The sequence below is a fragment of the Panthera uncia genome, chromosome D2 (genome assembly GCF_023721935.1).
Source record: "Panthera uncia isolate 11264 chromosome D2, Puncia_PCG_1.0, whole genome shotgun sequence".
Lineage (NCBI taxonomy): Eukaryota > Metazoa > Chordata > Mammalia > Carnivora > Felidae > Panthera > Panthera uncia.
In genome coordinates this window covers 56,776,136-56,790,560 of record NC_064818.1, presented here as the reverse complement: position 1 = coordinate 56,790,560, position 14,425 = coordinate 56,776,136, and the positions used below count along the sequence as shown (strand labels likewise).

At 35.9% G+C, this 14,425-nt stretch overlaps 1 protein-coding gene across 9 annotated transcripts in view; it reads left to right on the top strand.

The window, feature by feature from the left end:
- ERLIN1 (ER lipid raft associated 1) overlaps positions 1 to 14,425 on the top strand; it is a 58,297-nt gene that overhangs the window by 1,580 nt on the left and 42,292 nt on the right. For 8 of the 9 annotated variants that reach the window (XR_007460778.1, XR_007460779.1, XR_007460777.1 and 5 more), the window contains exons 3-7: positions 746 to 827; positions 5,052 to 5,098; positions 6,860 to 6,921; positions 9,541 to 9,666; positions 11,628 to 11,701. Coding sequence is in view for 5 of the 9 variants with exons in the window: in XM_049645582.1 (XP_049501539.1) it covers positions 746 to 827; positions 5,052 to 5,098; positions 6,860 to 6,921; positions 9,541 to 9,666; positions 11,628 to 11,701 (391 nt within the window). In the remaining 4 variants the exon portion in view is untranslated. Of the gene's footprint in view, positions 1 to 745; positions 828 to 5,022; positions 5,099 to 6,067; positions 6,103 to 6,859; positions 6,922 to 9,540; positions 9,667 to 11,627; positions 11,702 to 14,425 lie in introns of those variants that run through there. The other variant, XM_049645583.1, reaches the window with a different exon arrangement.

The window sequence follows — 14,425 nt, the reverse complement described above, 5'->3', positions numbered from 1 at the left end:
ATTATTTGCAAACTTATTAATGTTTTCAAGATAAGAAGGCAGGTTCTATGGATTTACTATTCACTATGTAAACAGGACTTCTTTTTTATACCTGCCTGCCAAGTGCCTCCTTTTTAGAATTTCCAAGATGTACTTTCATATTTCTCACATTTCAGAATTTGGTGAATAAGCCCACACTTATATACTGTTTATAGTTTTATCTTTTCACCCTTCATCTTTTCCATGCCGAGTTTTTGTTGTTATTTTTAACACAGACTTTATGCCTCCAGTATTTTAATATAGGTAGGTAGAAAAAAAGAGTCTTGAACCTCAGAAATTTTCTCTTTATTTGAAAGTTTGTGTTCTTTTTTCAACCTGGTGATGAAATGTATTATGTTTTAATAGGGCTCATGTTATGTACAGTTAAAGTACAGCAACTGAGAGCCATTAGAATTTTTTTCACAATTATTTCTCAGAAGCTTAAAGATGAGGGAGGATCCTTTGTACCGAGAGCAGTGCTAGAGACCCAGAGGTATCCTTGTTTGAGCTTATGAAACAAAGTGTAACATTGGCAGTTTAATTTGATCTTTTTCACCTTTGGCAGATATTTTAGAGACCAGTAATTGTTCCTCATGAGCAACTCATATTAGTGAGGCTTTAGTAGGTCCATAGCATGAGTGAGAGTGAATATTTATTATAGCATTTTAGATTTGGAAAGAGGATTTCTGTCTTTATAATCTTGTCAAATTGAAACATCTTTTTGCAGGGGAGGAGCTTTACTAACTAGCCCCAGTGGACCAGGCTATCATATCATGTTGCCTTTCATTACTACGTTCAGATCTGTGCAGGTGAGTGATTCCTAGGGAAGCCCCCACGCTGGGTAGACAAGTGTGACAGGAATAGTTACCACACTCATGGGTGGAGGTGGATTTCCTTATTGCTTAAGCAAATGGTGGTATTTACTTAAAAGCAGGAGTTACAAAGTTCAGAGTACAACTGTCACAGCACAAGTTCTGGTTTTGAACCACCTCACTCTCTCGAAGTGTGTTAGAAGTATGAGCCAGGCAACTTGGAAGGACCCACCTCCCCCATCTATATAGTGGTATGCAGCATGGTTTTTGTTTCTCATGTCAAAGTAAAATAGGACTTTGAAACACAGAAGTACAAACCAGTGATTACTTGGTTTAGAAAGGTGTTTGGTTTCCATAGAGACCAGTTCCTGGGCCACTGTTAACCCGGAGGATCTGAATTTTTACACACAACTTTTCTACCTGGGACATTAAGCACAATTTTATATGGAACCTTTTTGAGTGTTTTATTTTGACAACATCCCAGAATATTTGAAATAAGCATCTGTCCGTTGAAAACAGTATCTTGGCTATGGGAGACACTTAGTAAATATCTTTTGTTATAACAAGATGAAAAAACAGGATTAGATTGTGCCTAGTTTTGCAAGCTCAGTGTGATCATACATCTTTGGATTCAGAAGTTTGTGTAGTATCTGCTGTTAATTTTTCCAGAACTCAGGAAAATTCAATGTTTTTAATCTTGTAATTTAAGTCTAGGCTTCCTTCTAGTGAGAGTTTCATTACGAATACTTAAATCCTCCAGATTTCCTTCCAGTTCCCTTTTAGATGGCTTTGGGCAAGAATTGTGTCCATTGAAGTGAAATGTAGTGTTCTTCTCCTAGTCAGACTTATTTCCATATTGTTTTCCCTTGTTTTTTCATTCTTACCTTGGTTCATGTTGTCGCCTCTTCTCTCACCAACTCTCCTTCATTACTGCTCTCCTATCTCAATCTTGCTAGCCTTTTAAAGTCTCACTGCAAATCCTTCTTCTAATCTATAGCTCCTAAAGTCTGTATGGTAAATGTTGGCTCTTAGTCATGTTTCCTTTAGTAATGTTGCTTGTACTCTCAAAGTTGCTTTGTGTATTTTCTTTCCAGAGAGTCTCCAAACTTCCTGAAGGCAGAGGTTGTAACACATTTGTATTTCTGACCTTTCTGCTTATGAAAGTTGTTAAATTGAGCTGATTTCTTAGGAAGCAGTATGGTGTAGTGAACATGGGGCCAGAAACCTGGAGACTTAGGTAATGGCTCTGGCTCTGGCACTAATTGGTTACATGACTTTGCAAAAATGACTTAACCATTGTTATTCCTCCATGAAAGAAGGGGTTTAAATTACATGACCTCAACAACAGCCCAGTCAGTAATGATGTTATCAATGGCATCATCAGACCCTTATAGATAAGGAGCTTTTTAAAAATCTTGTTCAAAGTCAGTCAAATCTGTTTCTGCTTTCTTGGAGCTTAGTATTTTGAGTCATACTGATGCGGAGATATATAAAAGATACAGACAGTAAACATTAAAACAAATTTAAAGGTTAACTGCATACAGCAGATATGCAGTGTATATGTATATATACATATATAATAATAAATTGTCAAACTGTTAAGACATGAAATTTGTAAAAAGATTTTAGTGTAAACTAATATACATCTACAAAATATTAAAGGCTGGATCCATTGTGGCTAAATAGTAGTGCTCTTTCTTCATATGGGACACAATAACATTCTAGGAAAGGATTACATTAATAAAACTTTTAAGAAACTGTTCTTATAAGAACAAGACAAATTTATTTTTAGGAATTTTTGGAACGCATGAGAAGATAACCTGTATAAACAAGTGGCTTAACGAACTTGGCAGTTGAAAGGAATGTATAAGTAGCATCTCGGGAAATGTGAAATCCTGTATATGAAATAAAAAGAAAAAAAGCTATGCTTAGGGAAATATAAAAACTTTCAGCCTTTAAAGTATATTACATAACTAAAGACTTAAAATTTTTTTTCTATGTTTATTTATTTTTGATAGAACACAAGGCAGGGGAGGAGAAGGGAGAGAGGGAGACAAAGAGTCTGAAGCAGGCTCCAGGCTCTGAGCTGTCAGCACAGAGCTCGACATGGGGCCCGAACCCACAGACCATGAGATCATGACCTAAGCTGAAGTCAGTCGCCCAACTGACTGAGCCACCCAGGCGCCCCTAAAAAGACTTAAAATAAATATTCATACGGGGAAGATGATAATTTTGGAGATAATTTAAAAGAACTATAAAAGGACATGAAGATAGGATATTGAGGATTTAATGTTTGAACTCTTTCCTAGTTCTTTAAGGTTAGAGAATATCCTCTAGGTTTGTTTTTTGTTAAATTTTTTTAATGCGAACGCGTACACATCTGGGAGGGGCAGAGAGAGGGAGACGCAGAATCTGAAGCAGGCTCCAGGCTCCAAGCTGTCAGCACAGAGCCGGACCCCGGGCTCAAACTCATAAACTGTGAGATCATGACCTGAGCCAAAGTTGGACACTTAACCGATTGAGCCACCCAGGTGCCCCTATCCTCTAGGTTTAAATAGGGATGTATATTAAGAGTTGACGTGGAATATGGAAATTGAATTTGGTTAATGTTTTGAAGGAAATAAATTGAACTCCTCTCTTCACCTCCCCTCACTGTGCCTAGAACCTGTCACTAATGTTTACTGTCACCCTAATCTCCCAACCCTAGGGTTATATTCTATTCTTTTCTCCCCTGGAATGTTATATACAACCAGTTATTACAACCTTCCTCTGTTAGGTCTCCTGGACTGGCAGCTTTCAATTTCCATGGCCTTTACTACATTAACTTAAATAAATCAATACTTTAGCTTCCTAGCTGGTTTTTCTACCTCCAGATAAGATGGATAATGAGGACTGCATCACATATAAGCACAGGAATTAGGAAAAAACATATTTTGAAAGGTTCATTTGGTGGCTATATGTTAGATGAGCTAGGGAGAGCCCAAGCCCACCAGTGAACATTTAGGGCCCACTGTCTAATTTCACATTCTCTTCTCAGAATTTGCACTCTCCTCTATATCGCCCCTTTTGCTCCAGGCAAGCCAGCTTGCTTCCTATCATTATACATGTGGTTTGTCCTTAGTTGTGTGTATTTGATAGGATAGCTCCTTTTTTAAGTTTTTGAAGCTTTATTAAACATTTCAAATAACTGTGAAACAAACACACCAGAAATAAAGCTCCAGAATAGCAGTCCAGATGTTCCTCAAGTGTATACTCATGGTCCCATTTCCTAGATGGACTGCCTCCCTTCACACTCAGGCAAGAGAAAGATGGGTGGTTTGGACTGGAAAGACAACAATGTTGGTCCCTATGGGCAGGGCCAGGAGAAAGTGTCATTTGCCAATACTTGTTACTTAAGCGCAGAAAAAGCAAAAAGCCAGTGACGGTCACAAGGTCTTCCTGTGTGTTCTTCATAATGTACAGTCTATATGCTCAGGACTGAAGAAGCTCCTGGCACGAGGAGCTATTGAACCTAAGATGTGTTCTTATTTCTCTCCCTCTAGACGTGGCTTATAAATACTTCACCTTGGAGAGCTTTCCAAACTATTATTCTACTCTTTATCACTTAATACCTAGCAATTCAGTTTATAATCTGTTATTGTGTACATGTCATCAATTGCTTTATGAGGATTTTATGTCCTATGTGGGATTGTGAGCTTTTAGAAACAAAGATCATGCTTCCTTTTTTGTTCGTATTCCATAAAGTAATATGTTGCTGTATTCTTAAATAAGGTTCAGTGTATCCAGAATATGCAGTGGAATTAAAGTGCAGAGCAGAAGTCCTAATGGTAGTATCCTTGTGGGTAAGCCATGTAGTTTGCAATCCTAGGCCAGCTCCAGGCAAATAAGGGACTCTGAGAGACTAAACATTGAAACTTTCTAAGGGTGCCTTTTTTTTTTTTTTTTTTGGCCCCAGCTCCCACCCCCAATCAACCTTCCCACTCTGGGTTGTCCATATGCATCTTGATTGGGACATTAGCTATAAAATATTTTGTTTTATTTTTCATATCTACTAGGATGCAAAAAGAAATTACTCTGATAGCTAATCTTTGGGGACTGAAATTGTAATGGAGCTCTTCTGTACTTACCTCTTAGCAGTTCTCTGTAGGTTTTCTTCTGGGACCAGTAGTTCTTTGACAATATGTGTCCTGAGTATTCATGAAATATTTTTCTTTTCCTCAGACAACACTACAAACTGATGAAGTTAAAAATGTGCCTTGCGGAACAAGGTAAGCTTTTCTCCTTGCTTACTAACCTCTCTTTAATTCAGATGGAGTTTCTGTCCACAAACTGTGATTACTTAAACTAATCTCTCAGATAGACATGATAGTAACCCAGGAGGATTTCTTTTCTGGGATTATTTGAGTAAAGCTGTGTCTCCGAGCTTTCCATCTTAGAAGCCATTTGGTACTGGAAAAAGTAGTTTCGGAACCGGCAGACCTAACTTCATACATCAGCACTGCCCTGTGTGCTTTATTGACTTTTTTTTTTTAATAGACTTTATTTTTTAGAGCACTTATAGTTTGATAGCTAAGCAAAAGGACAGAGAGTTCCCATATACTCCTTGTTCCCATACATGCCTTTATGGATTTAGTTAGGCTTAGTTTTCTTGTTTGTTAAAAGTTGGGTAATAAGACCTATCTTGCAGAGTTATTGTGAGGATTAGGATTAGTGTACATAAAGTGCCTAACCAGCACTTGACTCAGAGTATGTACTCAATAACAAATAGTTCAAATGAAATCATCTCACTTTCTTGTCATCTGTACTACTAAATGCTATCTAATTAGAGTTTCTGGTTCATGAGGTCTGGAATGAGGCTCAAGAATTTGCATTTCTAGCAGAAGTTTCCAGGTGATACTGCTGCTGCTGCTGCTGGTCTGGGGACCTTACTTTGAAAGTCTCTGCCCTAAAGAGTTTTAGGGAAAGAACAGCAAGCAAAGCCTAAATTATTTCTAGAGTATAATCAGAACATTGAATTGTGTAACAAAAAAAAAAGAGTGTAAAATTCAAGGTATTTTTTTAAATGCCCTATTTCAAATGACTGTCAGTATTACAAGCCTGTAAAAGAGACTTGGCCATCTATGGACGGACAGAAATGCTTATAAAAAGGGAGAATTTCCCTCTGTTTTAAGTTTATATATTTGATATCAGGTTCTTCCTAGATCTCTCTGTAACTCTCTTTTATGGATTTCCTTTAGAGAGGACTCAAAATTGGCAGCTGATGAGATTTGGGGTAAATTTTATCTTCATGCTTCCCTTATTTTCTCAGATTTTTTTCTGTGAGCAGGTATTACCTTTTATATCAGAAAGAAAATGTCCTTGTAAGTTGTTAGGAAGACTTAGTTGTTTAGTTTCAAAATCTCTAACTTCATGAATCTTAAATTGAGATTCACATGTACCTCAGGGTCTGTGCTAATAGGCCAGGAAGTACAGGAAGCCATTACTTAACAAGACCTATCTTTCTGGAGTGTCAATTTTACTTGAGGGTTTGAGGAGAAAGTCTTTTTTCATATTAGAATAAATACAGTTTAAAAAGATTAAAACTCCTCATGAATTATTAAGATAAGGCAGGAGACCAAAAAAAAAAAAAAAAAAATGTCAGCCCGTGGCTGGTCTTAATACACCTTGGGGAACCATTTTACTTGGTCCCTTGATGGAAAAGTTTGAGAAGTGTACTGCGTTAGCTGTTGGCTTCAGTTAATAAGGGCAAAGTTCCTAAGTAGCCCTACGTTACACATTTAGTCTTCATGTGAGCTGATTTGATTGCTTCAGTTACAGAGGTGAGACTTGGTTATGAGAGGAGCCAGATTAAATGTGTACAGGGACGTTTGAGTGGTGATTGAGTAGTGGTTATTTTAATTAATGAGTAGTGTATGACTTTAGATTTTCCTTCTAAATTTCTACCATGTGGGATATGTTTGACAATGTGGGAATCTGGGATTATGATAAATTTTATTTAGCTCACACTTTTTCCATTTCTTTGTTTTTAGTGGTGGGGTCATGATCTATATTGACCGAATAGAAGTGGTTAATATGTTGGCCCCTTGTGCAGGTATGGTACCCATATATTCTGTTGTTTTTATAGTTACAATTAGAGTATTTATATCTGAAGAGATTCCTTAAGGAATAAAAGGGTAGTTTTAAAGTTTTATGACCTCATTCATTTCTGATATATATAAAAAAATGAGAATCTTTTCTATTTCTGGGAAATGGTGGCAGAAACAGGTCACAAGTCCTAAACAGAGTTGACTTTCTGTAACTTTATGTGTTACTCTTCTCTCATCTGAGTTTTCGAAGAGCAAGATGGTCATTGATTATTTCTAGAGTTTCTAGAAAGTAGCATTTTATCCAGTCAGGATGAGAGAGAATTTTCTTGCATGCTAAAAATCTGTAACAGATCAGAACACATTGATTTATAACCATAGAAAGCTTCTAGTTGAGATTTGCTATAACTTGTAAAGTGATCTGAAAGTTCTCAGTATGGGGAAAACACTTGGTAAAAGATGAAAAGCCACAGAGATGGAGTGGTTACTATTCAAATCAAAAACTTAGAAGTTATGGAGAAAGATTTGCTTTTTTTTTTTTTTTATGTTTGATTTTTTTCCCCCAACTTTTTTTTTTTATTGTGGTAAGATACATATAACTTAAAATTTACAGTCTCAAGTATTTTTCAGTGTACGGTTCAGTGGTATTAAATACATTCACAGGGGCACCTGGCAGGCTCAGTTCATAGAGCATGTGACTCTTGATCTAAGGGTTATAAGTTCAAGCCCCACAGTGGGTGTAGAGATTACTTAAAAGTAAAATCTTAAAAAAAAAAAATTCACATTGTTGTGCAACCATTAACGCCATCTACCTCTTTTCATCTTGCAAAAATGAAACTACCCATTAAACATTAACTCCCATTTCCCTCTCTCCCCAGCCCCTGGCACCTACTGTTCTGTTTTCTGTCTCTATGATTTTGCCTACTCTTAAGTACCTTATAATAAGTGGAACCATAGTATTTGTCTTTTTTGTGACTGGCTTATTCACTTAGTATAATGTCCTCAAGGTTCGTCAATGTTGTAACATGTGTCACAATTTCCTTTTTTTCTAAGGCTGAATAATACTTTGTGTATATACCACATTTTGTTTGTCCACTTATCCATTGATGGAAACTTGGAGTGCTTCCACATTGTAGCTATTGTGAATAATACTTCTATGAACACAGGTGTATGTGGGTCTGTTTGAGACTCTGCTTTCATTTGAAAGATCTGCCATTTTATCTTGATCCTTTTTATTAAAATTTGCATGTATGTTGATACGTACAGGATACTGTGTTTGACAAAAACAGCTTAAAAAGGTGAAGTTAGAGCCTTTTCCTTCAGGGTTTTTTTATTGTACTTCAGAAGACATGATACCAGCACATATATATACATAGATGTGTGTATGTATTTATGTATGTTGGAATATAAGGTCATGCTAAATTTCATGGCACTGGTACAGGCACAAATAGCAAAAGAATTTCAGAGTAGAGAGCAAGCTGTATTACTGTCAAGTGGATTTGGATTATATATTTCAGTGATTATTTTCCTTGTCTTTTTTTTCCATCTACTTTCCCTGGTTACAAATCAGTGGAATGGATTATGATTGGAAAAATAGACGAAGGGAATTTATTGCTGGTTCTCTAACCAGAGATAAGGAAACTGTTGGATCAACAGTTCATTTGGTAATGACCAAGCAAATGAGTTAGTCAGCAAGTATTTATTGAATGCCTATCAGTTGTGATCTGGAATCCAGTTATACCTGATATCCTCCATGGGAAAGCCAGTAGAACTCGTCTTTGGGTCTGAAGGAAGAAAGCAATGTTTTAATAGGTAGAGCATGGGTCTGGTGTGATCTAGTATGTGCCCTTAGGCACATTTTTGAAATTCTGTTTCCTATTATGCAAAATTTGGAGGGTTTTTTTGTGGAAATTAAGTGGTAATGTACATAAATTCCCTGATATAAAGCCTGGCCCAGTGAATGTTTGCTTCTTCTCCTTTGAGCCTGGTATCTTTTTACAGCCTTTAAAAACTACCTTTTCGTTGGGGAGGAGATGGGCTACATGGGGAATGGGTACTAAGGAAGGCACTTGAGCACTGTGTGTTATATGTAAGTGATGAATCACTAAATTCTACTCCTGGACCTTATCTTACACTATATGTTATCTAACTAGAATTTAAATAAAAATCTGAGGAAAAACAAAAAATCACCTTTCCAAAATGGTCATTTGCAGCTGCTTCCTTCTTTTATTTCCACTGTTCTTCAATTGATTCAGGCCCTCTTTACCTCTTAGCTAAACTTTTGCTTTGCAGTAGTTGCCTTATACTTGCCCTGCCCCACAGTTCATCTTCACACTGCTGCCACAGTACAAATGTGATTGTGTCATGCCCTTGTTTGAAAATTTTGACAGTTCCTTATTACCTCCAAGATAATGTAGACTCTTCTTAGTATGGAATTCAAAATTTGCCCATTAGAATTGCAAATGTAGTAATATCTGGAAAATTCAGCACAAGAAATGCTCAATGTTTGTGAATTGTGTTTCATGTTTTCACTATTCTGTTGTCACTTTTTCTCATGTATATTATAACTTTTACCTTGGCTGAATTAGAAGGTACATGGGTAAAAATGGATTGTACCTTTCCTTCAGTGTTTGATATCGTGAGGAACTACACTGCAGATTATGACAAGACCTTAATCTTCAATAAAATCCACCATGAACTGAACCAGTTTTGCAGTGCCCATACACTTCAAGAAGTTTACATTGAATTGTTTGGTGAGTGTCTTATTTGTTTTAAATATGTGAATGATGAGTTGGAAATCTTAGTCAACTCTGTGGACACTATAACAATATTAGTAAACATTATGTTATTTCAGCATTTCTTCTGAATTTATAATAGAGCATTTGTCTTTAAAATATTCTTTATCTGAAGTTTAAAATTTCTTATTAAATTAAGCAAATAGTTACTCAAAAGATATTTTAAGAATGAGAACCATTTTCTGAAATGCACTATGTATAATTTGATAGAGATTAGAAAAAGATCATTATTTATAGACTATATTCTGTTTTTTTACTATGATAATTTAGTGAAAATTAGCTTTGTTGTTATTTTAATAGATAATTTGAGGAAATTTAGTAGAAGTCTGTTTCTTGGTGTTTCCCAAGACCCACCACCATGTTTGATGAATTGCTAGGAAGACTGACAGGACTCAATATATGTTCTACTCTCACCTAAGATGTATTATAGCAAAAAATATACAAAGTAAAATCCAGAGGAAGCCAGGCACAAGCTTCCAAGAGTCTTCTCCCAGTGGAGTCATGCAAGGATACACTTTGGTATTAAACGGTGACAACACATATGAAATGTTGTCTGCTAGGGAAGCTCATTAGATACTTAATTCCCAGAATTGTTATTGGAAGCTAACATACAGGCATCCTCTGCCTAGTACATAACAAAATTCCAGACTCCCAGAAGGAAGGCACATGTTCAGCATAAACCACATTGGTTGTATAAACAGTTTAGGCACAGTGAGTCATTCTTACCAGTTCCTGGAATAGTGGAAATCCTTTCCAAATTCAAGTTCCCAGGCGACAGCCAAAGGCCAACTTACAGACAAGCCTTTCTAAGGATCACAGCTTCAGGACTGCTATGTTAACTCTTTCTGCACAAGTTACTTTTCATTTGTGATAGTGAAAGCTGTGACCCGTGATTGGGCTGTTGCTGTTGGTTGCTCACTTCTCCCTCCTGGAATTCTTAGTGAATTTCTTACAGGCAGGCATAGGGATGGTTAATCATTTTAGAGATCTACCAATTGATCCCTCATTGATGATTCACAACTACTAGGTATATGAGACAACTGTCCTGATTTGTCACATCACTGGTCATTTTAATAATGGTGAGAGTACTATTGAGGTAGAAAATTTATAAGTTAAAAAGCCAAGTGAAGTGATAGCTTTATTGTCCATTCTTGTATACTTCAAAGACCTTCCTGTGAACTCTCCCCCCTCCCTTTTTATTAAAAAAAAATTTTTTTTAGACATTTATTTATTGTTGAGACACGGGGCGAGACAGAGCATGAGCAGGGGAGGGACAGAGAGAGAGCAAGAGACACAGAATCTGAAGCAGGCTCCAGGCTCTGAGCTGCCAGCACAAAGCCTGACACGGGGTTCAAACCCACAAACTGCAAGATCATGACCTGAGCCGAAGTCAGAGACTTAACCTGCTGAGCCACCCAGGCACCCTTTTTAAATCCAAAATAATGGGCAGAGGTCCATGGAAATGAAATTTAGTTATTTGGAGATTCGGGTTAAGGATTGAGGATAGGAATTTGGTTTTTATGATAATCAGGACACATATTAAGTAACAACACTGAATTAAGATATTAGAGACTTAGAGTCTCCATTTATTGGATAAACAACCTGTTTATCATTTTTCTTCTGATAAACAACCTGTTTATCATCTTTCTTCCTTAATTTCTTTGTTTGACAGTTCTTCACGTTTTCTCCTATACAAAAGGAAAATTAAATATAAGTTTTAAATATATGTAATAATTTATACATTTATACTATGTAGGTAGTTTTGTTTTCATATATATGTGCAGTGGTTTAAGCTTTACAAAAGAACAGTACCATGGAAACTTTAGGTCTAATAGTGATTGGATTTTTTTCAGTGTTAATACAATGAAAAAAATTTTTTTGAGTATCATGAGAATTGTTGTTCTTGGCCTCAAAAACAGATCAAATAGATGAAAATCTGAAGCAAGCTCTGCAGAAAGATTTGAACATCATGGCTCCAGGCCTCACCATACAGGTAAGCCCTTTTCTTAGGGAAAATCTCTAGGAATTTTGAGGGCTTTGAATTTAATTGTTCTTTCATTGGACATTGTTTATTCAGCAGTTATTGAATTGAAGCGCTAAGGTATTTTATAGAATAGCTTTCTCACTTTGACTTTAGGTCTCTGCAAAGTAAAATAGTCTTGTAGCTTACCCTGGGTGTCATTTTCTTCTGAACTCTTAGAAGGAACAGATAAGCTGAGAGACTCTTACAAGGAAATGAAATTCGTGCGCTGCTTGTATGTGAGGCATTATTAAGATACAATAATGGTGATAAATCAGTGTAAGAGTTAAGGCTTTAGTCTCAGTAAGATTTTGAACAACGATTTCAAATATAAAATTTGAATAATAATTCTATCAAAATAGATGTCATGTATGATTAATTGATATATTGATTGGATGATTATTGCTGTAAGAGTTTAGAGTTATAGAATATTTCAAGAGAGTCTGCCTGGAAACGACTATGATTGAGTTGGGATTTTAGATGGGAATGGAAGAATTATCAGGATTTATATGGGGGGGGGAGGAATAAGGAAGGTATTTCAAGTGGGTAGCATGGCCTGAATGAAAGTAAGATAGCAGGTGAATTTGGTGGCCGTGGTGGTGGCGGCTGTGGTATTAGGAGATAGAATGGTGAGAGATTATATGCCTGCTTTTGTGGGTCAGTATATTTTCAGATTGGGTTGAAATCCGTAAGTAGATTCTAAAATCAATTTTAGTGGATCATGACCAGCATTGTAAATAAAATGAAATTGAAGAGGAAAAGAAATCAGAGCACATGACATGTACTAAGTTTGTCATTCTGTGAAATTTTTTTTTATTTAAGTGTGTAGGTGTTTATATTGGGTGTCACTGTAAAATACATGTCTTACTGTGGTCATGGTCAATAACATTAAAAGGTGTTGCTGTAGATCTGGATTACCTGAGAAGTGGTAATATGGCTTCTCTAGTGTCCTTTCTTAGAGTTTCTAGGAGATCTGCTATTGTGGTGACGAATGTTACTGAATGTTACTGAAGCTAAAGAGAAAACTTTTCTTGGTGTCACATGTCCGAAGTGTCACACCATTGAGAATGTACCTTCACTGTGAGTGATCATATGTGAGCTCAGAAACAAGACTGGAAAGGTGGTGAGGGTTTTCCCTTTTCCCATTCACACTGTGCCATTATCTCTGACTGGTGCCTGAGGGGGTGTTGCCAAAGTTAAGAGGTCATTTGAAAAGTCCACAGCTAACTTCATAAAATCCTCTTGGTTGTCCATTCAGTTGTGGCTGGAGTTGCTTTTCAATTTTAAAGGTAAAAAATATGAAAAGAAAATAAAGATAAAAAATATGAATGTGACAGATTCTTAGATTCTGCTCAGGTTGTTACTTGGGAGATGCAGCTCATTCTTCTTAACAGCTGCCTAGAATACTTTGCCTTATATTACATAATTAGTTCTCTGTTGCCAATTTTTTGCTATTAGTAAACAATAGGGTAGTGAACATTCTTGACACATCTCCTTGTTATGTACAAATTATCTTTCAAAAACCTGTATAAATCTTTATTTTTACTAACAATATATGTGCATACTTGTTTCTACGTAAACCTCACAAGCATTTGAAGCAATTAGATATGCTAATTTTTGCTGTATGGAGTGATGTTCTATCTCTCTTTGATTTGCATTTCTTTAGTTATTAATGAAGTTGAGCATCTTTTGATTTTTTTCCTTTGGCTGTTGTGTCAATTGCCTATTCATATCCTTTGCCCACTTTTCTGTTGTATTGTTTTAATTTTCTTACTGATTTGTCGTATTTTGTATATTCTGAATATTTTTATACAAACGTGTTCTGTGTGTTGTAAAGAAATTAGATATTGGGAAAAAGATGAATAGTAAAATGAAATTTACCCATAGTCATACCATTGCAGAGATAACAGTTGTATTTTTTTAGATTCTTCTTAATCTAGAGGAGCGTATATTTGTTTATAGGTATAAATAATGTTAAAGTGGAATCATACCATAGCTGCTTTTTTCACTAACAGTATATATAAGCATCTTTTCAAGTCAAAAATATAGATTCACTACATCATCACCTTTAATGGCTTTATTTAATTAGTCTGTGGTTCCAATTTTTACTGTCACACACGTTGCAATGACAGGGTTCTACAATCCTTCCCTTACAATAGATTCTTTTTTTTTCTAGTTTATTTATTTATTTGTTTTTAATTTAAATTCAAGTTGGTTGACATACAGTGTAGTTTTGGCTTCAGGAGTAGAACCCAGTGATTCATCTTTTACATATGAGACCCAGGGCTCATCCCCCAAAAGTATGCTCCTTAAACAAATTATTAAGTGTAGGATTGATGAGTCAAACTATATGCCCTGTTTGGAGGCCTTTTGATACATATTGCCAAATGGCCTTTCAGAAAATTTTAGTATCTTACATCTGTCATCATTAGTGTTGGTGAGCTGTAGTTTCCTACACATTAGATTGTGAGTGTACCCAAAAACAGATGCATGCCCACTCTCCATCCTTTCAGAGAAATTATTCTGGTATTTTCTATTAATTATCGAGGTTGAATGCCCTAGGATATTTCTTGGCCATTTGTATTTCATTTGTGAATTATGTTAGTTATTACAACTCTTAAATGCATGGGAAACATTTCTCCTAGTTTTTTAGTTTTTTGTTGTTGTTGTTTTTTTTTTTTTTTTTTTTTTTTTTTT